This window comes from Metarhizium acridum (genome assembly GCF_019434415.1).
Source record: "Metarhizium acridum strain ARSEF 324 chromosome Unknown scaffold_1, whole genome shotgun sequence".
Lineage (NCBI taxonomy): Eukaryota > Fungi > Ascomycota > Sordariomycetes > Hypocreales > Clavicipitaceae > Metarhizium > Metarhizium acridum.
Window position 1 is genome coordinate 3712718 of NW_027094015.1, and position 21796 is coordinate 3734513.

At 52.7% G+C, this 21796-nt stretch overlaps 9 protein-coding genes across 9 annotated transcripts; 3 read left to right on the forward strand and 6 right to left on the reverse strand.

The window, feature by feature from the left end:
- Nucleotides 1-1696: 1696 nt before the first annotated feature.
- On the forward strand, nucleotides 1697-3667 carry J3458_001127 (uncharacterized protein; the record flags this gene model as incomplete). The annotated part of the gene is made up of 1 exon (XM_066116554.1): nucleotides 1697-3667. The coding sequence occupies one exon, from the start codon at nucleotides 1697-1699 to the stop codon at nucleotides 3665-3667; it is 1971 nt and encodes a 656-aa protein (XP_065978436.1).
- On the reverse strand, nucleotides 2654-4410 carry J3458_001128 (uncharacterized protein). The gene has a single exon (XM_066116555.1). The coding sequence runs from the start codon at nucleotides 4049-4051 to the stop codon at nucleotides 3671-3673; it is 381 nt and encodes a 126-aa protein (XP_065978437.1). The 5' UTR covers nucleotides 4052-4410; the 3' UTR covers nucleotides 2654-3670.
- Nucleotides 4279-7643, forward strand: J3458_001129 (uncharacterized protein; the record flags this gene model as incomplete). Its single annotated transcript, XM_007814454.2, has 2 exons — nucleotides 4279-4744; nucleotides 4801-7643. 2 exons carry the CDS (start codon nucleotides 4279-4281, stop codon nucleotides 7641-7643), a joined length of 3309 nt encoding a protein of 1102 aa, XP_007812645.2.
- A 2159-nt stretch (nucleotides 7644-9802) lies between these two features.
- J3458_001130 (uncharacterized protein) lies at nucleotides 9803-10510 on the reverse strand (the record flags this gene model as incomplete). Its single annotated transcript, XM_066116556.1, has 1 exon — nucleotides 9803-10510. One exon carries the CDS (start codon nucleotides 10508-10510, stop codon nucleotides 9803-9805), a length of 708 nt encoding a protein of 235 aa, XP_065978438.1.
- Nucleotides 10511-11355: 845 nt separating this feature from the next.
- J3458_001131 (uncharacterized protein) lies at nucleotides 11356-13245 on the reverse strand (the record flags this gene model as incomplete). Its single annotated transcript, XM_007814453.2, has 2 exons — nucleotides 11356-12327; nucleotides 12400-13245. 2 exons carry the CDS (start codon nucleotides 13243-13245, stop codon nucleotides 11356-11358), a joined length of 1818 nt encoding a protein of 605 aa, XP_007812644.2.
- A 405-nt stretch (nucleotides 13246-13650) lies between these two features.
- ATG17_1 (autophagy protein 17) lies at nucleotides 13651-15239 on the reverse strand (the record flags this gene model as incomplete). Its single annotated transcript, XM_007814452.2, has 2 exons — nucleotides 13651-14637; nucleotides 14715-15239. 2 exons carry the CDS (start codon nucleotides 15237-15239, stop codon nucleotides 13651-13653), a joined length of 1512 nt encoding a protein of 503 aa, XP_007812643.1.
- A 1458-nt stretch (nucleotides 15240-16697) lies between these two features.
- Nucleotides 16698-17582, forward strand: J3458_001133 (uncharacterized protein; the record flags this gene model as incomplete). The annotated part of the gene is made up of 1 exon (XM_007814451.1): nucleotides 16698-17582. The coding sequence occupies one exon, from the start codon at nucleotides 16698-16700 to the stop codon at nucleotides 17580-17582; it is 885 nt and encodes a 294-aa protein (XP_007812642.1).
- Nucleotides 17583-17715: 133 nt separating this feature from the next.
- On the reverse strand, nucleotides 17716-18988 carry J3458_001134 (uncharacterized protein; the record flags this gene model as incomplete). Its single annotated transcript, XM_007814450.2, has 2 exons — nucleotides 17716-18149; nucleotides 18241-18988. 2 exons carry the CDS (start codon nucleotides 18986-18988, stop codon nucleotides 17716-17718), a joined length of 1182 nt encoding a protein of 393 aa, XP_007812641.2.
- A 1691-nt stretch (nucleotides 18989-20679) lies between these two features.
- J3458_001135 (uncharacterized protein) lies at nucleotides 20680-21750 on the reverse strand (the record flags this gene model as incomplete). The annotated part of the gene is made up of 1 exon (XM_007811472.2): nucleotides 20680-21750. One exon carries the CDS (start codon nucleotides 21748-21750, stop codon nucleotides 20680-20682), a length of 1071 nt encoding a protein of 356 aa, XP_007809663.2.
- Nucleotides 21751-21796: the final 46 nt, after the last annotated feature.

The following is a 21796-nucleotide window of genomic DNA, read 5'->3' on the forward strand; positions in this document are numbered from 1 at the left end:
ATGTGATCTCCCACCGGAGGAGCAGGTGACGGGACAACTTCCCGCGTTCGCTGGGACTTGTCATCACGAAAAGAGCCTCCCCAGGGTGTTCTCCCGCTTCGAAAATAAGGTCGTGACATCTGGATGATGGTTTTTGCTGGGTAGGACCTCTCAGTTCTGCCTTGACACCAAATGTGTGAGATCTGACAACAACGAGTAGGTCAGACACCCTCAAGTCAAAGGTAGGCTTGCCTTTTAAGCAATCACAGCAACTGGTGAGATGCCGGGCATTCCGTCTCATGTGGTGCAGAGATGTTGGGATTCACCGAGGGTATATAATGAGTCAGACGCACGAGGCAAATGGGAGACACCCACCATAATCCAGCTGGCCAACGCCGTTTGTAGAACATTGGTCTGGCGCCCACACCGTATTGACAGTTTATCAGGCTGCCAGTAGGTTGACCTATCAAACGTTTTCTGTTCCAAGCCTTGTCCCGCCTTTGTGTGACACAAACGCCGACATCTTGGGTACCTAAAACCCAACTTTGACAAACATTTAAGACGGAGCTACTGACTGCTCAATCATGAATCGCGAAACCGTTCCTTTATCCGTCTGATACTACTCTTTCATAATTCTACCTTTTACTTCACAAGCCTTGTACCCGTTAGTCTTCTCCTCAAAATGGCATCAGGAGAGTTGGCTTCCGGGAGAGCCAAGAAGCTGATAGAACGATTTAAGAACAACATTGAGGGGAAAAGCACAATCAGCACCAATCAAGATGCCAATCACTTTCTTGAGGCCACTGACATCTTATGTCGATGCAAAACGCCAGCTTTTTATGTAGAGTCGATCATTTCTAGCGCGAAAGGAGTTGAAACCCTGGGTAGCGTTGTGCGAAGTGATCTCTCCACGGGGTTCATCTCATCTGTCATGACCATGCTGATAAAACATCTTTCGAATCCCATGGTTAAAAACATTAACAGTGGGCACCATCTTCAACGCATCTTGCTTGCGACCCTGTGCCCCCCTACTTTCTGGTCCGCTGTTCTCAAACACCAGCAGAGTACTGGGTTTAGTGTGGGTGAAGTTGAGACTTTTGCCTGGCTTTGTTTGGAGATTGTCTCAATGAAGTCTCCCGAACTTGACACACTGTATGACGACGTTGTGGCTTTGATGGATAGCCAGTCTCTTATCAAAGCACCCTCACACCCGGTCAGGCAACTGGCATATCGAATCGAAAAAATCCTCAAATTGTACTCGATTGCAGCAACCGCAACCACAGGTCATGGCCCCGGTGGCCGCCACGACAATGACTTCCTGGACTTTCGCGCAATCTCCATCTATCCGACTGCAGATGAAGTCCGCTCCATGGACGAACCATTTCTGCAACGCTTAGACGATGTCTTCGATGTTCCGCGCGAGTCTCGGGCAGCAACATACCTCTCATGGCTGTATCGGCTTTTAAGAGAAGACATGCTTGCAGATATGAGGGACGATCTGGCCATTGCATGGGGCCAAAAGAAGGGACGACGTAAACCTCTACGTCTTGGTGGACTCAGCCTCGTAGGATTCGGCGATGACAACAAGATGCGGGTTGATCCCCTGGCTCTGCAATTGCAATGCGAGGATGGAATCGTATTCCCCCGCTCAACCGACCAGAAAGATCGAAAAAGCTTCCTCGAAGGATCTGGCAAGTCGTTCATGAAAAATAACTCCATGGGCGTATTGTGCCGTAACAATGATATCGTCGCCTTTGGCTGTTTGATTCGCAACGTCGACCTGCTGCTGGAAAAGACACCCACTGTCGTCATCAAGTTCATCAACGTAGAGGCATTGAGGAACTCAATAGAAGCACTAATACATCCTACAAGAGGTGATCTCCAATTTTACGTTGTCGATACCGCTACCTTTGCCTATGAGCCCATCTTGCAGAGGTTGAAGGGGATTTACGAAATACCACTTGAAGACATGCTGCTGGAGCCAAAATCGGCCACGAGCCAATATCAGCCGCCAGAAAAATTGTCGCAGCTATTGAGACAACTCAGAGCGGCACTTGAGAAGCAACAAGAAGTTGACCTGTCCTCCTTCGGGCACATGGGCGGATCTATACGTGTATCTGGTGCACAGCTGGAATCTCTGATCAACGGACTGGAAAACTGCGTTGGCCAGATACAAGGTCCGCCAGGTACGGGGAAATCATTCATTGGAGCTCTGATATCGAGAATCGTCCTCAAACTCTCTACTTATCGGATTTTGGTGTTGAGCTACACGAACCACGCTCTGGACCAGTTTCTCGAGGACCTATTGGACATTGGAGTATTGGAAAGGGACATGGTGCGGATCGGTTCCAAATCGACAACGAGAACTGAACCTCTTCGGCTTGAAACACTCTGCAAACAGCCAGCATTTCGGTTCTCGTTTGAAGTCAACGCTACCATTCGCAAGTATAAATCAGAAGCCTCTGAAGTCAATGAAAGGCTCGTTGATGTAGGGGCAAAACTCGCAACCGCCTACGTCGACCCAGATGACATACTTACGCTGCTGGAGTTCTCTGAAGATTCGACACCGTTTTGGCCCGCATTTCAAGTCCCAAAGCAGGATGATGGCTTTGAAATAATCGGCAAAAATAACAAGCCAATGCGAGCAAGTGAAATTCTGGAGTTATGGGTACAGGGGGGAGATTCCGGTGTTGTTCGTGCTCTGCTAGCCTCCATGGATCCAGCATGTCGCCCTGTTTGGAGCATCCCCCTTTGTTCACGAAGGGAGTTTTTCAACCAGTGGTGCTCCAAAGTGCGCCATGATCAGACGGAAGAGTTTGCTTGTCTTGCCGAGATGTCGAGCAGGATTCAGCGAGAAATCGACAGTTTGTACAACGAATCCAAGCGAAAGGTTCTCCAGAGTAGACGTGTTATTGGTTGTACTACTACTGCGGCAGCAATGTATCAATCGATCATCGAGTCGGCCCAGCCTGACATGGTCTTGGTCGAAGAAGCAGGAGAGATTCTGGAAGCTCACATCATCACTGCACTCAGCTCATCGGTAAAGCAGCTCGTGCTCATTGGTGATCATAAACAACTTCGTCCCAAGGTAAACAACTACACCCTCACAGTGGAAAAGGGCGAGGGGTTCAACCTCAACATGTCCCTTTTCGAAAGGCTGATACATCAGGGCCACTCTTATACTACACTCCGAGAACAGCATCGCAGCCATCCCGAGATTTCCCACTTTGTCCGTCGGTTGGCCTATGAACACCTTGAAGATAATCCGAAAACCCTAGAGCGTGAAAAAGTCAGAGGACTCAAAGGGAGAGTTATTTTTGTCCATCATGAGCACCAGGAGGAGAAACTTGCTGACGTGGCCGATCGTCGGCCAGGAGAGTCCAAGAGAAACGCATTCGAGGCTGAAATGGTGCTCAAAATGGTCCGGTACCTAAGCCAGCAAGGATATAAATCCAAGAACATGGTAGTCCTGACGCCGTACTTGGGTCAGCTGTCATTGTTGAGGCAGAAACTCAGTCGTGATCATGACCCCTGGCTGAACGACCTGGACTCATATGAATTGACTCGTGCCGGGCTGATGACACAAGCCGCTGCCAAATTAAACAAACAGCCGCTTCGGCTATCCACCATTGGTTTGTCAAAGGAAATGGTAACTTCACTGGTGTTGAAAGCTAACTTTTATAGATAATTATCAAGGAGAGGAGAGCGACATTGTCATTGTGTCTTTAACCAGGAGCAATGCGTCTGGAGATATTGGATTCATGGCCGCACCCGAGCGACTGGTGGTCCTCATGTCACGAGCGAGGAATTGCGCCGTGCTCTTTGGCAATATGCACACATTTACAAAGAGTAAAAAAGGCGGCGAGTTGTGGGGAGGCTTTTTCCAGGAGCTAAAAGAAAAGGAGTGCTTGTTCGATGGTGTGCCTGTATATTGTGAGCGACACCCTGATCGAGAGGCACTCCTGAAATCAGCAGGTGACTTCGACCAACATTGCCCGGATGGGGGTTGTTCAGAGCCCTGGTAGGTTGTTCTCCGTTTCAGTATTACAGTAATGATCTCCTCTTTTGACATTCCTTAGTGGGAAGCTGTTGAGCTGTGGGAAGCATACCTGTGAGCTTCGATGCCATCGGGCCATTGATCATTCCCAGTTTCCCTGCAACAAACGGGTTTCTCATACATGTGTGAGAGGGCACAAGTCAAAGATCCTCTGCTCAACAGAAGTTGACGGCTGTAAGTCATGTGCTCGCGAAGATGAAGAGATTCGCCGGCGTGCCGCACAAGACTTGAAAATGGAAACCATGAGACAAGAAAAACAAGCCGCATATGCTAGTGAGCTTCAAAAGATTGGTGATGAGATTGATCACTATGAGCGCGTCTTGGCTTACAAGAGAGAAGAGCAGGCGCAACAGGCTCAGCTGGAAGAAAAGAAGGCCAAGCTCAAGGGCTTGAAGGCAGCCCAAGAAAGGCGAGACGCAGTTGAAAGTTCCAAGAAGGCACAAGCGCGGAAGGAACAACCTAGGACAGAAAACAGCGAATGGTCGGGCTCCAAACCTGCGAGTCAGGCACAGCAGGAATGGGAGTGGCTGAAAGAGCACGGTGAGCCTAGTAATGAGGCGCTCAACAAACTCATGGACTTAATAGGTCTCGAGACTGTAAAGGAGGAGTTCTTGGCTGTCAAGTCCAACATTGATACCAAAATCCGGCAAGAACTATCGTTATCAGAGGAAAGACTGAGCTGCTCATTATTGGGCAATCCGGGAACGGGTAAGATATGCCCCGAATACATGGCAGATGGAAGCGGTGCTAATCCAGAATCTCAGGAAAAACAACAGTTGCTCGTCTGTGGGCAGAATTCCTTGCATGTACGGGGGCTCTCCCTGGCGACGGCTTCAAGGAAACCTCCGGATCCAAGCTGGCCAATATGGGCGTGTCTGGCTGCGAAAAGCTCTTAGAGGACCTGAGGGACAACGGCGGGGGCGTGTTATTTATTGACGAAGCTTACCAGTTGTCCTCAGGGAATAGTCCCGGCGGCAAGGCAGTATTGGACTATCTCCTTGCCGAGGTAGAGAACCTCCGTGGCAAAGTGTTATTCGTTATTGCGGGCTATGACAAGCAAATGGAAACCTTTTTCGCCCATAATCCTGGGTTTCCCAGCCGATTCCCGATTCAAATGCGATTCAACGACTACTCAGACGACGAGCTGCTCCGGATCCTCCAACGCCAAGTTGACCGGAAATATAAGGGCAGAATGGCCATTGAAGACGGGCCAGATGGCTTGTATTTCCGAATAGCTGCTCGACGAATTGGTCGCGGTCGAGGTAAAGAGGGATTTGGTAATGCTCGCGCTGTAGAGAATGCACTTGCACAGATGGAGAAGAGGCAGTCAAGCCGGCTTCGGCAGGGACGACGGTCCGGTGCCAAACCTGACGACCATTTTCTCACTAAGGAAGACATCATTGGCCCGGAGCCATCTGCGACGTTGGTCAATTGTCAGGCATGGCAGAGGCTGAATGAAATGATTGGCCTTGCCGAAGTCAAGCAGGAGGTCAAGATTCTGCTGGACTCACTTACGACGAATTACCAAAGAGAGCTTGACGAAGAACCCCTCATGTCCTTCTCTCTCAACCGTGTTTTCATCGGGTCTCCCGGAACCGGGAAAACGACAGTGGCTAAGCTGTACGGCAAGATACTAGCATCACTGGGCATGTTGTCGAACGGTGAGGTCGTTGTCAAGACGCCGGCCGACTTTATTGGGTCTGTACTTGGACAGTCCGAGGCGCAGACCAAGGGCATACTGGCCTCGACGATAGGTAAAGTTCTCGTCATTGACGAAGCATACGGGCTGCAAGGTGCCGGGGGTGCCGATGGCTCTCATGTAGCCGACCCATACAGGACTGCTGTCGTAGACACCATTGTGGCCGAGGTTCAAAATGTACCCGGCGAAGACAGATGTGTTATACTTCTGGGATACAAGGAACAAATGGAACAAATGTTCCAAAATGTCAACCCTGGGCTCAGTCGTCGCTTCGCCATCGACTCGCCATTCGTATTCCAAGACTTTGACGACGATACCCTATCACGAATCCTGGATTTGAAGCTCAAAGATAGCGGGTTCAAGGCGACTGGGCAAGCCAAGAGAGTTGCGCTGGACATTCTTTCCCGGGAGCGTAACCGTCCCAATTTTGGCAATGCTGGCGCCATAGACAATCTATTGAGTAAAGCAAAAGGTGGCTATCAGAAGCGGGTTTCGGCAGGAAAAGCGAAAAGAAGCCAATTGGAGGCAGTCGACTTTGATGACGACTTTGACCGCAGGAGCGCAACTGATGTAGAGAAGCTCTTTGCAGGAGATATCGGACGCGAAAAGGTCATTTCACTACTCAAAGATATTCATGATAGATTCAGGCAGCTAAAGACCCTGGGAATGGATATCAACGAGGAAATCCCATTCAACTTTTTATTCCGAGGTCCCCCGGGCACAGGAAAGACGATGACCGCAAGGAAGTTCGGCAAGTTGTACTATGACATGGGATTCCTCAGCAAGGCTGAGGTAGTGGAATGCTCAGCATCGGACCTCATCGGCCAGTACGTGGGTCATACCGGTCCAAAGGTCCAGAAAGTCTTGAACAATGCGCTTGGAAAAGTCTTGTTCATTGACGAGGCCTACCGACTCGCAGGACAGGGCTTCGCAAAGGAAGCAGTTGACGAGCTCGTGGACTCGGTCACCAAAGAGAAGTACAAAGGCAAGCTCATCATAATCCTGGCCGGCTACGTCAAAGACATCAACAATCTTTTGTCTGTTAATCCTGGAATGACAAGCCGGTTCCCTGAGACGATAGACTTTGACCCGCTGAGCGCTGGGGACTGCCTCAAGCTGCTCACAAGCTTGCTGGTTAGGAGGAAGGTGGAAATTGAACAAAAGGGAAAACTACTAGACTTGTCTTGCTTGCAATGCCCATCCAAAGTGTTTGAAAGGAAGATTCTGGACTTGTTTCGGTCACTCGCAGGGGTCGAGGGATGGGCCAGCGCGAGGGATGTTAAGCAGCTTGCCAAGGACATCTTTCGCAATGTGGATCTTTCCTCTCAGTCATTAAAGGTCGAGCAAGATCAGGTCAGCGAAGCACTCAATGCGATGCTTCTAAAACGCTCAAAAATGGAACAGGATGCTGCGGTGACAGGCCTGAGCCAAGGCTTGGCAAACGTCCAACTGCGCGAAGATTCACGACCGCCCGTACCCTGCCAGAGTAACACATCTACCGAATCCCAGCAAGAAGAAGAGCACACGAACAAGACAGATGACGTGGTCATTGCGGAAGAGCTCGACCAAGACAAATTGACCTGCGATGGCCTGGGCATTCGGGATGCTGGGGTAAGTGATGAAGTTTGGGAGCAGCTTCAACGAGATTGGGCCGAGGAGCAACGCCGAGAGACAGAGTATCGCGAATTAAAAGAGGCACAGAAATCTGCTACAGACGCGAACCGGGATCGCATTGTGCGGCAGTTGATAGAGGAAGAAGAGCGTAGGAAAGAAGAGGCAGCCATGAAGGCAAAATTAATGGCTCTGGGAAAATGTCCCGCCGGCTATCACTGGATTAAGCAAAGTGGTGGTTACAGATGCGCTGGAGGTTCCCATTACATGTCAGATGGACATGTCAATGCCCTTTGAGCAGCGCTATGGAGATATGACGGTAGGGTTGGGCTCGGATTCGACTCCTCCTTCTTTTGAGGCTGTTCCAAGTCCGGTATCTCTCGGGGAGGCACCTCCGATCAAGCATCTTACAAAGACTACTCGTCACTCAGTCGTTGGAGATATATCGGTTGCGATTCATATGAGAGAATATAGCATGGAAATTTTGATTCGCGATGACACTGCTTCTTTTCGGAAACGACGAATGGGGTTGAAGTAGTCATTGATGCCGCGTGCTGTGTATTCTATATTAGGCCTACAAGAGATTGATCAGCAATTTAGCTCAACCGTTTATACAAGACTGAAATTTTGAGAACTCGTACTTGATCGCATTCTACGATATACGTCTATCATGACGTGGTTGCTAAATAGCGCCAAAAATGATACTCAACACCCGTTTGCCTCCTTGCGATGACGATGAGGGCCTCTTCGCCATCGATACCACTATCTAGTCTCTTTGCGTAGCACCCTCCCAGCTTCGACGCGAGCACCATGTAACTACCTTGAATGTTTCGATCTTCTTCCCGGCACCTTGACCTCGTCTCTTTCCGTGTCCCAATGATTGCTTATTTGCAAGATTCCCCTCTGAAAAGTAGCCCAATCCAACCCATCCACAGGCTCTCGTAACGCCAAGACAGCAAAGGTCAGCATATGCGCGCTTTTCGAAAAGATTCTCAGTACTGGATGCAATGCTTATGGGCGCAGTGATTGTAAGCAGCCTACATGACTTGCTTTCAAGGCGTAGATGAATCAATCTCGCGGTGAGACACTTCCCAATGCTACCATCTCGCCGGGTTCAAAGACCTGCACAGCTCATGGCCAGATGTTCAACATGTCAAACCATTGCCCAGCGAATGACATTTACACCGCTGTCCGGGATCAGCCAGTCCGATCTGGAGCGCAGGCAAGAAGCAAAACATGGCTTGTTTTGGTGGTATCGCAGAGAGCCAGCGCCGCATCGGTTGAAGGAATTGCTAAAGCAAGGAGCTAGGATGGAGAAGAACAAGGACCGTTCCCCGAATCGCAGACAGTGCCAAGTTCTGCCTCACGAATGAAATAGCTGTCGACAAGTTCCGCCGTAGGAGGCCAAGGTTTGTTCCGATGACGAGTGCTCCGTCGTCCCTCCTGCTGTGGCAGCTAGGAATCCTCTGTATAGCATTGATACAAGGTTGCCTCTTGGCAAATACCATCGCAATGGATGAGTTTAACCAAGGCCGGCGTCGACTAGCATCAGCCATGCCGTAAATAGCTGAATAGGGGTCCGAGTCTCGGCCCCAGTTGAAGTAGGCCAACGTCACGCCAATCCAGGGCAATCTCATCATCGAGGGTCCATGTCTATCTACTCGCGCATCTTGGTGAATTCAGGTGATGTCATGACTCCCTGGTTGCACGCGTTGCGCCATCATGAGCACTTCATAACCCTATCAAGGAGCCGTATATCCTGGTTGTGGGGAGGCAAGTAGTGGCAATCTTAATTCGAGATGTATGTATTTGATCTGGTTCTTTTATTTTCCAACCTATCCAAATGGTAATGCGGCACTACACCGGGTAGGGCTCGGTAAAAATAACACAATGTGGCTGGTCGTGGCCAAGCGGGAGATCGGTAGCAGACCACATAAAACACCGTGAATACACGCATCGCGATGCGTTGGGAGCTAGCAAGCTGGCAGCCAAATAAACACCGTCTGCTGGTTCACCTCATCCCGGAGGGTGAGCTCTGTGTATATACCGATAGTAAATACGCAAGAAGCTCCATTTCTTAAGCCGTGGATGGAACACCTGCCACAGCCTCCACCTCTCTTTCATTCCCACATCAATCCGCTATACCATCCAGTAGCAACCTATCAGGACAGCAGATAAAACCATGAATTATCCTCCGCAAATTCCCATGGTAAAATGTAACCGCCAATGTGTTTGCCGTCGTCTCGTCGCCTCCGCGGGGTGAACGGATTGGCATATCTATCACCGCTTACGATGAAACGCCCAATGCGATCTGCCAACCATTCATAGCAGTCATCAGCAGTCAGTGCTGATGCTCTATACATGGCGTAGGATTCATCACGAACTGCCCCATTTCTCATCACCAGAGTTGGAAAGGCAGCCATCAAATTTCACACGATGCAGCATCATTTCCTTATTCAGATATTCGATGAAGAGAATCTCATGTCTGACAGCTCAAGGGAGCGGAGAGTTTCGCGATTGCTTCTTAAAATGCTGCGCAGGTAGGTCTCATGCGTGACCAAGCATTTCAGCGATAGGCTTTGGAGATGCTGCAAATGTGCGGCATCAACGATTACCTTGCGGAGAGGCGTAATGGCTAGAGGCCCCTCATCGTCCACCTTGACAGAGTGAAGACGGAGAGACCTCAGTGACGCCGCGCGGGCGATCAAGGCAGCGAGTTTGGTGGTTTCTTTGCCCGAATAGGCGGTAACCTGGAACTCGAGCGAGAGGTGTTGCAGAGACGAGGGACTCTCATGGTAGTCGCCAAGTGAGGCTGCCATATGATTCCATAGCTGCAGGTCCACGTCTAAAGCGCAAAGGCTCGTCAACCGCTTAGCATGGCCCGCGACACAGACTGACTGCAGCAGAGTCCAGAAATGACGTTCCGGATGCGGCAGCTCGCTACGGGCTTCAGGCTCGGCCAAAATCTTCTGCGCCACGGGGCTTAAGGAGGTCAGTTTGGGTGTCTGTCCAGATGAGATTCCTTCCCGGGAACTCCGCAAGATGATTTCCACGCCCAGTAGTCGTGGGAAATTGTGCAAAGCATCTCGAAGCATATTTTTCTCGTAGTCCCGCCTCGACATGTGCTGTTGCTCAAACAGATACTGTTTATAGTTTTCATACATGACCCACAGATCTGTCTCTTTAAGTTGCTGCAGAAACTTGGTCCTTTTTTTTCCTCCTTTATGTGCAATCCACTGCAAGCCAAGCAGTTCTTCCATTGCGCAAAGTCAGGACACGATGTCGTACTAGCACGCAGGGTTCTACCATAGTAGCTAATGTACCGCACATATTTCCTAAGCTTCTCCGATCTGGAAATGTCCTCAAGGTTCTCAAAGCTCCCAAGATGCACTCTCAGGTAAACCGTCCTCAAAAGCGTCGATAGTGACAAAACACGAGGAAACACTTTCATTGTTGCAACCATGACTGTACGGTACGGAATATCTCTTCGGGTGCGAAAAAGCTGCACATGTGGTGCAATTCCTCCAGCCCAGCTCAAATTTAGGTACTTGATTCATACGCCTATTTACACGTAAATCTTTACACTTTCCCCAACCATGAGTGCGCCTGCCTGGCTTTTCATCCAGTCTCCTCATTTCTTCTTGCTTATTACATACCCTAACCGTCACATGATTCTTATCAAATAGTGTGCCGTAACATGTCTGGTAAAACTGCCTCTGTCAATAAAATCAGTAAACTTTGTAATTTCTAGCCATGGCAGCGTTAATTCTTCCAAAAAAAAACTTGGCTAGAAAATAAACTTGGATAAAAAAAGGCATTTTAATATGAAAAGAACGTTACAAATGAAGCCAAACCCATGTTATCTTGCGTTGCACGAGTCGGGAGAGTATTCATTCTGTTCCTGCTGGTTCCTGCTGGTTCCTGCTGGTTCCCGCACACATTGATTTGAAGCCTTGGTAATAAATAACCCTACGAAAACACTTTACCAAAACCCACTCACGACCCCAAACTAAACACCCAGAGGGAACCTCCTTGCAAACCAGGCCTCGCCCGCGCCCTCACCATCCGACTTCAACAGCGTCCTCGAACAGCCGTCATCCCAGGGGCCACACTCGGCCTCGCAAACCACCTCCCCGTCCGGCAGCTTCCCCGTGTCAAAGTACCCGGCGACGATCCCCCTCGTGCACTCGCTGTACGCCGACATGGCGGCACAGTGCCCCATGGCTTCCTGCACAACCACCTTCGCGCCGGGGTGCTTCTTGGCCATGGCCCGCGCAGCCGCCAGCGGCGTGACGGGATCCAGCCTGTTGGTCAGGAACATGAGCGGCGCGGCGGGCTGGCCCCGTTGCGGCTGCTCGCCGTCCCGGGGAGGTTCCGGAGAGGTAAAGGGCCCCTGGAAGGACCAGTTGGGCTTGAAGCGCCATCCGGAGCAGGGGAAGCGGACCGTGGACCACAGGCCGCCGAATATGGCCGACTGGGCGAATTGCTTCTCGACGTAGCTCGCCCACCAGGACGGCTTCTTGCCGCGGACGTCCTCGCCGTCGCCGCAAAGGACCGCCGTCTGAGGATCGGAGCCTGTGTTCGGACTGGCGGTCTGGTTGACGAGGGGACACGCGTCTTGGAGGGGGGCACCGAGCCCGGATTCGATCCTGGCCAAAATGGGGTCGTATGTTCCGTGGACCATGGCGTTGTCGAGGAGCTCGGCGACCTGCATAAAGGATTGGAGGGGCGTATAGGCCGCCATGGCGAGGACCAGGCGGATGTCCGCGCCCGTCAGGATGATGGAGCTGCCCAGGGGGCCGACGCCTGCCACGGGTGCCTCGTCGAGCTGTTTGAGCCATGGCCAGAATCGCATGCGCAGGTCTGAGCCGGATCTGTCTTGCGGACGGGCCAGACGGCAGACCTGGGGACCGGCGTGGAAACACCCGTCAAAGAATTTGTCTATGATGGTGTCGGAATCAACAGTGTTTGTCAACCAGCCCTGAACAGCAGGTCCGGTTAGTTCCTATCAAAATGGAAGGGCCTGGGGTAAGGGGAAGGGGGAGAAACTCACGGCGCCGGTGGCATAATCGTCGGCGTTGCACACTCCATCGAGCACAATTCTGCCAATGCGCCCCGGGAACAGCGAAGCAAAGTAGTTTCCGAGAATGGTGCCGTACGAAAACCCCATGTACTGCAATCTCGGAACATTCCCTTCGTTTCTCTTCTTCAGTTCCGTCGGTCCATCACGAGCAGCTTCTGTCCTCCTCAGCCTGTCAATGCTGTCCACCATGGCAACCATGTCTCGGGCGACGGACGGCGTCCCCAGATACTGGAAAATCTCGCCCCCGTTCAGACCCTCGTCGTCGGCCTTCTCGCATTTCCTTCCATACCCATCATACAGGGCCAATCCGTAGGAGACTGCTGCTAGGCTTTTATCCAAACCCCCGTTCCCTCTCGTCTCAAGCATCCACGCATCCCTGGCAAGAGCAGCGCCGGGGAAACAATTAGCCAGGGGTCTACTATTTCCAATCCCACGAGGATCAAAGGAAACTATGTCATAATGCTTCTTGCCAGGGCTGTCGACGTAATCCCGTAGAAAATGGCCTCTGCTGACGACAAAGCTTACACCTGAACCGCCTGGCCCGCCAGGATTGGTGAAGATGGGCCCGCCAAAGGCAGGGTCATCATCGGGCACTTTGGCAGGGAGCTTGATAATGGCAATAGCGGCGGTTCGTGGGTCGGTACTGTTTTTCCAGTCGAGAGGGAGCTTGAGGCGGGCGCATTTGAAGGCGGCGTAGCAGTCATGGTACTGGAGGTCTGCAGACGGGCTGATTGAATCCCAGTCGAACTCGAGTGTAGCAGTGCCTGCAGCGGCGAGGGCAGATAAGCCGAAGATGAGGTCGTCACGAAGTCGCATGCTGGCTCGACGAGTGGTGATGTAGCTGGTCTGGTGTTGGTTCCGATGCGGACCGTGAAAGTCCAGGTGTCTGCGACAGTCTGCGACCTGCGAGGCTCAACCCATTTAACTGCAAGCAATTGTCAGCTTCCACATCTTCCCGTCAGCCTGCATTGGCCAACCCCCGCAGCCAGGTGGTTGGCGTACCCAGTGTGGCATCCGACTTGACATGTCATGTAAGTGAAGCTAAGTCAAAATAGGAAAGTAGAGCTTGACGACGAGTCGAAACGCGTAGACACGGCATGCTGTCATGACCGCACCGTCAAATGGCTCGTTTGCCAACACGTTATGCGAACCAAGTTGATTACTACCAATGGTCAAGTATACTTCACATGCAATCAAGTGGTATATGCCAGCTCAGAAATTCTAGTCCGCGCTCGGTCGAGGAGTGCTCGCCATCCTCGATCCTTGTCCCGAATCAGGTCTGCCTACCATGCTGGCGGCAACCGAATCATCATCATTGATACGAACAACTGTCCACTTCTGGGCAGGACCCTGCATGCCTGCCCACAAGTCGGCGGGCAGATACTCGCCAACATCCTGTCGAAAGGCTTCTCTAGACACCCGGTCGGCCTCGAGTATCTTGTCCACCGAATCCTGGGCCTTGCGCCAGATGCCCTGGACTCGCTCGTCGACGGCCCGCCGTCTTTCGACTTCTAGAACAAGACTGCCGTAGGCACTTGCATACCCCTCGTAGAAATCTCTCATTTCGTTCATCTCTCTGACTTTTCCAAAAACGGCTTCCTTCTCCAGCTCCCACCGCAATCTGAAATCTTCCTCTGCGGCGACGTAGTCGTCGATGCGGTCGCCAATCTGTCCAATCAATGCAAACGCTGAAATTATACCAAAATAAGACTCCTTTGAATGGTCTACATGCTCTTGTAATGAAGTGTATTCTTGCTCCATGGCCGCGAGGCGCTCTTGAATCTCTCGTACAACGTCTTCAACCTCGTCTGCGTCTTGTACAACCACCTTGAGCATTTCAGCTCTATCTTCCGCCGTCTTGGGTTCGAGGTCAGACATGTGCGACTCTTGCTCGGCAATGACGCCAGATATCGACACTCCGTCGCTGCTTTGTGACTGGGTAACCTCGGCAGCCTTCCTGCGTGCGAGGGCCGCTGCACCTTCGGTTGTGCGAATCGCGGTGACGCACATGTCAAAGTGCTTGGTTAGCGACGCCAACAGTTGTGCCATGGTTGATGAGTGATCATCGAGACTCTGCAACAGTACCATGGGAGTAAGATGTACATCGTCGCCGGGTTTCTGTGGGTAGGATTCGTTTATGCGCTGTCCTAGATTCCGGATATCGGTTTCGAGGCGGAGCAAATCTCCATCGAATGACTGCTGAATATTCTAGTGATGTGTTAGGGTTGGACGGCAGAAAGAATGTCGAAACGGATGCGGATGAAGACCTGGCCAAGCCGACATACCTGTAAATCCTGTATGCTCTTCTTCATGACCTCTCGCATGCCATGGACGCTAGATTCATCGACAAAATCTAACAAATTTTTCCGTTCTCCATCGTTTGGTTGTAGGAGGGTCTGCACATGGGTGTCTCGAAGCATGTCCATGGTACCCGTCAAGGCACCGTCAACCTCATCCATAGCCTTGATGAGCTTCTTAAAGTCTCGTTTGCCCCATTCATAGGTAGCCTGAAGGCTTCTCCTGATACGCACCAGGATGGCATTTTGGTCGCGAAGATAGTTTCGGACGAAAGCGGTTTGCGCCGCCAGCAGCAGCATCTCCTCGTGAGAGTGTCGCGCCGAGGTCGCAAGCTCGTTGGCACGCAACACATGATTCATGGAGGACAAGGAACGCTTGGCAACGAGTAAATGATTTACGAGGGTGTCGGCGGAAATGGTCGGGGACTTGGGTTGATGGTCATCAGAGTGCTTGAGCGATGCTGATGATGATGCCGCGCTGCGGCGAGACGACGCCGCCGGCGAGGCAGCCATATTGGGGAAACGGCAACAGAACGGTTGTTGGAGTTCAGGTGGGAGGATGCGGTGTGTTGAACAGGGTGTGGGTGAGATGAAGCAAACGCAGATGGCGCTACATGGTGATGAGCCCCTGCGTGGCTGCGATGGAAAGGATGAGACGAACAGACGGCGTTGGCTGAGACTGCACGGATGATGCAAGGACGAGCTCAACGACGGCCCTGGGATGAAGACCAGTTGACGCATGCAGCTGGCCATCTGGAGCTGGCACCTGGGCTGAGCTCCGATAAGACCGATAACGAATGGCGCTCCGATAATCGCGACATTTTGAGTTGCAGGGACCGGCTACAATGGCACCATGTTAAGCCATGATTAGCCATTCTGAGGACTAGCGTCGCAACAAACGCGGTGACTTTCGCGCCGTCGCCGGCCTCGCATGCATTGTCGTGTCATCGCTCTTCGGTGCAGAATGGGAAATTTGGTCTGCGTCAATACCGGCATGGACATGCGGTGTGGGGGACGCGAAGCCAGAGAGATCAAATTGCACCTCGTCAAGACGGCAGCCGGCGCCAGCCACGCAAGCTATTCACACATGCATCCAAAACGCAAGAGCCCTCAACGCCGAGCAACGCAAACGCTTGCCTCTTCACGCGGACTGGGGAGCTAACCGGCCAATTGGTAGGAGAGAGACGGGACATGTTGTCGTTGCGTCTAATGATGCATCCTTGGAACCGGCAGGTCTTCTCCCGCGCTCCGCCAACACGCTCTATATATCATCATCCAGACATGCTGCCCGTCTCATGATAAATCATCATTTTTATCTGTCGTTCGACAACATACTTTCGTTTCACAGCATACTCAAAATCGCCTTCTACGTGCTTGACGCGCGTTTCCTTTGGTGCCGTCTCCAAGATGCCACTCAACTCTCTCTAGGAGCGTAAACGCGGGCCGTTCATCTTCAGATTCGGCTCGAGGCGCCGTCAAAACTCGAGGCGCCGTCAAAACTCGAGGCGCCGTCAAAACTCGAGTTCCGGAGGCAGCAGCTATTCAGATGACTCCCAACCCCAAGGTGGCCTTGTCACCGACACCACCTCCTCGAGTCCTTTAACACATGGACTTGGGGACTACGAGCCGCGAGCATCTGGAGCCCTGTCGCCAGCGTCGCCCAGATTTCCACACAAATTCATACATCCCAGGCCAAAGCCAGTCGCCGACGATATCACTGTGCCTCCACACCAACTGCTGAAAAGCGACCAGGCAAAACGGCGTCGAGCAGCCTATAGATCGTCTGGCCAGTCGCTGCCGCAGCAAGGGGCCCGACTAGCCTCTATCGACGAAGATGGCGATGACTGCGATGAAACGTCTTGCAAAGATGGACCTCAGTCACCTCCCCCGGTAAAAAGACCGCAGCTGGGCTGCAAGATTTGTCCCAATGTGTCATTCAGCCGCCAGATTGATCTTGATTGCCACATAGAAATGTCCCACCCTCAGTGCGCTGAGGTGAGAGTGCTGCCTGAAGACCTTGATGAAGTGGATGAGGAATTTTGTCAGCTCGAATTCTCCGCCAGGAAAGTGCTGGATAGCCTCACACCCACTGAAACAGTGACGAGTGATTGGAGAAGCTGGTCGCCTCTCTCACCAGATCCTACGCCTCTGGACGAACTGACATCAAAACCGGCAGGACAGCGATCTTCATTTGACGCCAAACTAAGTGACCATCACGGCCCGCCTCTTGGGCCCACGTTGCCACTTGCTGTAATTGACACTGAGGCTGAGCCGTTGCCGCTTGGGAAATGGCAATCCAAAGACGAAAAGCCGTCCAGACATGGACATCAGGATTTCAAGGCAGGATCTTCGTCTGAACTGACTTGGGCGGTGCAAACAAGTGACGACTTTGCACAGCGCCAACGACAGGATTCTATTGATTCGTTCATGTCAGACAATTCTGCACTCAACGCTAGAATGGCTCGACACTTGAGTGGGTGCGATGTCGAACTGTTGTCTATGTCAAGCGATCTCTCAAGCGATGGCTCCTTGTACAGCGTCGAGAGCGACCATATTGCGGGCACTAATCTAGAGTCTGACCCGGTGTGGACGCGACCGTGGAAATCACAGGAGGGAGTAGTCCCGGGCACTTGGCTCTGTCCACACTGTGAGCAGGGTCTCAATGTGAACGAGAGCAGACAAACCGCAGCCATGAGGGAGGATTACAAAAAGTTGCAAATACAGCCGCCATTCGAGAGACTACCTAGTTGGGGGATCCTGCAGAGAAAGTGTGGCTTGTGTAACAAGAAGGCATTTTGCAAGCTGTTTCAGCACGGTAAAAAGCAGGAGCAAGGAGGTGATTCAATGGCAGACTAAGTCATAGTCTTGATTGGTTTTATTTGTCGGTGAGCGTAGTGTAGATTTCAGCGTTGTTTTATTTGGTAAGCCCTATTATATCTGTTTTTTTTTTCCTCCTTTACCCCCCTCCGTGTAGCCCTGTTTCAATGCATTATTTTGCCGTAGCAGGCTGAAGGACTTCAGGTTGGCCAAAGGGCGATGCAGGCTCTTCGGAACTGTGGGCGCTTTCATCTTCAGCAACGGTGAGTCCCTGGGTCTGGCGGTCGATGCGTCTTCTCCACGGGCCGTACAAAAGGATGGATGTAATGCCAACAAGCAGAAAGACTCCGCATATGCTGCCGCCGATGATGTCAAAGTGATCTCCGATGGCACCCACGCTGTCCCAAAAGCTGCCCTCTGGCTCGGCAACGTTTTGAATGAGCGACAGGAGCTGAACGATGCCGATGAAGGCCGATACCAGGACGGTGATGCCACTTAGCACGATCTGGTAGTACAGCAGTGCGACGAGGTCTCTCGAGAAGGCCTTGGAGCTGTAGAGGGTGACCATGGCGGCGCCGTCGGTCGTGTCGATTAGGCACATGCCGGCTGTTGGGGTTAGTTTTTTTTTAACCATATCTTGGGAGTGATGTTCGAACAAAAGCCCACGCCGAAAAGAAAAAAGAAAGGAAATACCTACATGTAAAGAGAATGGGGAAAATGAGAATAAGCCAGATGCTGGTCCCCTTGAGGGCCTGAAGCGAGGCAATTCCCAGAATGGCCACTTCGGAACTCGTGTCGAAACCCAGGCCAAAGACCACGCCCAGGGGGTACATTTTCCACGGGCGGTCGACGGCCTTGAAGAGGAACTTGAAGACGCGGACCAGCACGCCTCCCCCGTGGACGTGGAAGTGGTCGGGATGGACGGCGGGCTCGTCGAGGCGGTGGTTGTCGGCGGCGCGTCGGCGGCGCAGCTCCCGCCGGAGGGCGCTGACGAGGCTGTACAGGATCCAGGCGTTGGCGGCGCACAGCACGATGAGGACGGTCGCGCTGACGGCGGTGCCGACAATGTTGCCGACGCGGGTGAAGCCGTCGAAGCGGTCGCGCAGGGCGCCCGAGGTGGCGGCGACGACGACGCACGTCACAATCACGATGGTCGAGTGGCCCAGGCTGAAGAAGGTGCCGACGGTGGCGGGACGCTGGCCCAGGCTCACGAGGCGGCGCGTCATGAGGTCAATGGCCGAGATGTGGTCTGCGTCGAGGGCGTGGCGGAGGCCGAGCGTGTAGGAGAGCGCGGCGGCGGATATCAGCGCCGGGTGGTAGTGCAGCACGACGGCGATGCTGGCCCAGACGACGAGGTTGACGGCCGCGAGGAGGGCCACGACGGCGATGGCGTTGGAGGGCACGCCCGAGAGGAAGCTCGGCTTGGGGGGGAGCGTGAGCTTCATGATGCGTACTCGTGGTGTGGAGGAGCGGAAACGAGGGGAATGGGCTGCGCGCCGTTGAACAAGTTATAGTGTATGTGCACCAGACGCCACGCGCGGCTCATGCCTCGAGCTAGAATGCGCCATTGTAGATGTTGGGCATGGCGCAGATGCCGTGGCCGACTTGGTCCATTTGTTGCAAATGAAGTCGAGATTAGCCTCGTGGGCGGGGGATGTCTTATCTCGCCGGTGTGGGGAAGCATTGATGGGGACAGGGGAGACTTCAAGGATGCATTTTGCCTTGGCGTGAACATTGAGAGTGTTTCGGAAGGGGCCGGTGGCGGGCTGCATGTGGGCTCGTGTCAACTGGTGTGTGTGTGTGTAGATCAGATAACAGGCTGCCGAATTCATCGTACGTAAAGCTCGACGCGGCCCGGCTGATACTGGCGTGGTATCGGCCAGACGAGCCGTCACATCAAATGGCGCGGCGGGCTTGCCAAAGGGCAAGATGACATTGGCCGCTCTTTGGCCGACGAACGCTCTTTGGCCGACGAAGTTATGTGATTGGCGTCCCTTTTTTATTTTATTTTTTAATCGTCAGTTTTAATTATTATTTTTTTTTTTTTTTCAACACGACATTCGTACATTAGAAGAACAACCCCCCCCCCCCCAACCATCCACTGCTCGTCCTCGGCGTCCATATTTCAAAGTCGAAGCGCGTGACCTCTTCGTTAAACGGCCACAAGTACGTGCTGGTCACCCTGCTATCGTCAGCTCATACATCCCAGCATTGAGTCAGCCATGCCGTCTTGCCTGTGATGCTCGTCACTCGCTTGGTATCTGCAAACGCATGTTAGCGATTTAAAGCCGTCCCCTCAATTCGTTTTAAAAAAAAAAAACTCTGCTAAAGCCTCCTTGCTCCCGTGATAGCTCACCAGGGCCAAGTGATAGCCTCGGCTCCGCTCAACGGGATCCGTGACGGAAGGGCCGCCCACCACCAGCCGTTTGTTCAGGACGCTTGGCAGGTCCCGGAGCCGCTTGAGCTCCGTGGCAAAGGCCTCCTTGTGCTCCGATGAGACATTGGCTTTGAACTTGAACAGGACTGCTCACTTGTTAGGCATGGAGCTGGGGGTGGGGAGTTGGATAAGCAGCCTTACCAATATGAACGAGCACCGTTTTTTTTTCTTTTGGCTTGTTGATATGCACTGGCGACCAAGGCAATGGCGCCAATGGCGGGTGGTATAAATCGCCCGTTTGGTTATTTGGTGCCGCGGCGTTGCTCCGTTGCCCGGACCCGCTGCGGCGTTTGGCCGGCGCCGAAGTTGGGGCCGGGGTTGACCGCCCATGCCCGTGAGATACAAGACGTGTGGTGAGAAAACACCTTGCATCTTGTATGGTGCTCATCTCATGTTTCTGCGTGTCACGGGGTCGTAAAAAAAAAAAGCCAAGCCTTGTTCTGTCCCATTGGGGATTTTTTACAATGCGTGCCTGCAATGTAAAACCAGATTCAGGTTGCAATTATATACATGTATATATGATGACTTGTGCCATTTGAAATGATTCTACAACACTTGCTTCCAACGTAAACCCAGATTTAGGGTGCAGCAAACATCACAACTTTGTACTCTTTGAAATGACGCGTCTCCATATCTTCATACGTAGACATGGCGGCTACCTACTGGCCCTGCATGATTTGCCAATACCGCCAGCCACCTCTACTCATCCATAAACACAAGCGGGTTCGCAGACACCCTGTCCGCCTCGGAATTCAAGGCGTCAATCTCAGCCTGCACCAACGGGATTCCCGTCCTCTCCCTCTCCACCTGCGTACGCTGCTCAATCTCTCCGGGAAAGTAGATTCTGTCCACGCCCGCCGCCTTTTCCGCCCCCACGACCCTCTCATACAAGTACTTCATCCGGCCCCTAAACTCGTCCAGGCTCATGAACAGATCCGGTTTGACGGCGACCAGGAAGTGCCCGACGTCCGCTGGCTTGGACGGGTCATACGGGCCCGTGACATGCCCTGCAAATGCCGAGCCGGACAAGACTCCCGAAAAGACGTCCATCATGATGGACAAGGCCGAGCCTTTTGGTCCTCCCATGGGCAGCATGACGCCCCCCAGCGCCGCCCCGGGGTCGTCTGTCGGCCTTCCCTCGGCGTCGAGCGCCCAGTCCGGCGGGATCCTTTCCCCCCGACGCTTTGCCTTGTATATTTTGCCCCGGGCCGCCACCGAGGGGGCCATGTCGAGGATAAAGTCTGGGTCACCGGGTGCTCCGCACGCAATCGGCGAGACGCCCAGGAGTTTGCTTCTGCCGCCAAACGGCGGGAGCGCAGGGCTCGAGTTTGTAAACACCAGGCTCATCATGCCTGCGTCGAGGGCCTGCTGGACCACCCAGGCCGACATGCCAAAGTGGTTGGAGTGCTTGACGCTCGCCATTCCAATGCCGTACATCTTGGCTGATTCAACGGCGGCGCCCATGGCAACGTGCGTCGACACGAAGCCGAAGCCGTTGTGGCCGTCGACTTGTGCCACGGCCGGCGTGACCTGGTTGATGCTTGGTTGGGCCGCGGCATTGAGTACCCCTTGGCGGATGCGTTCCATGTACGAAGGGATCCGGTTCATGCCGTGTGTGTCGACGCCACGGAGGTCAGCTTCAATAAGACATTTTGCAATAATGGTTGCATTCTCTCCAGACACCCCGTTCCCTGTGAGGATGTCTTCCACTAGGCGTCGCGCTTCTGATGGGGTTACATGTTTTGTGACGCTGTCCTCAGCCGATGCCATCTTGTATAATCCGAGTAAAGAATTTGAATGATGCATTCATTCGTAG

Bases quoted from the DNA above. Each gene is read 5' to 3' on its own strand.
- J3458_001128 (XM_066116555.1), bottom strand. From the start codon at position 4,051: ATGTCAAAAGAGGAGATCATTACTGTAATACTGAAACGGAGAACAACC.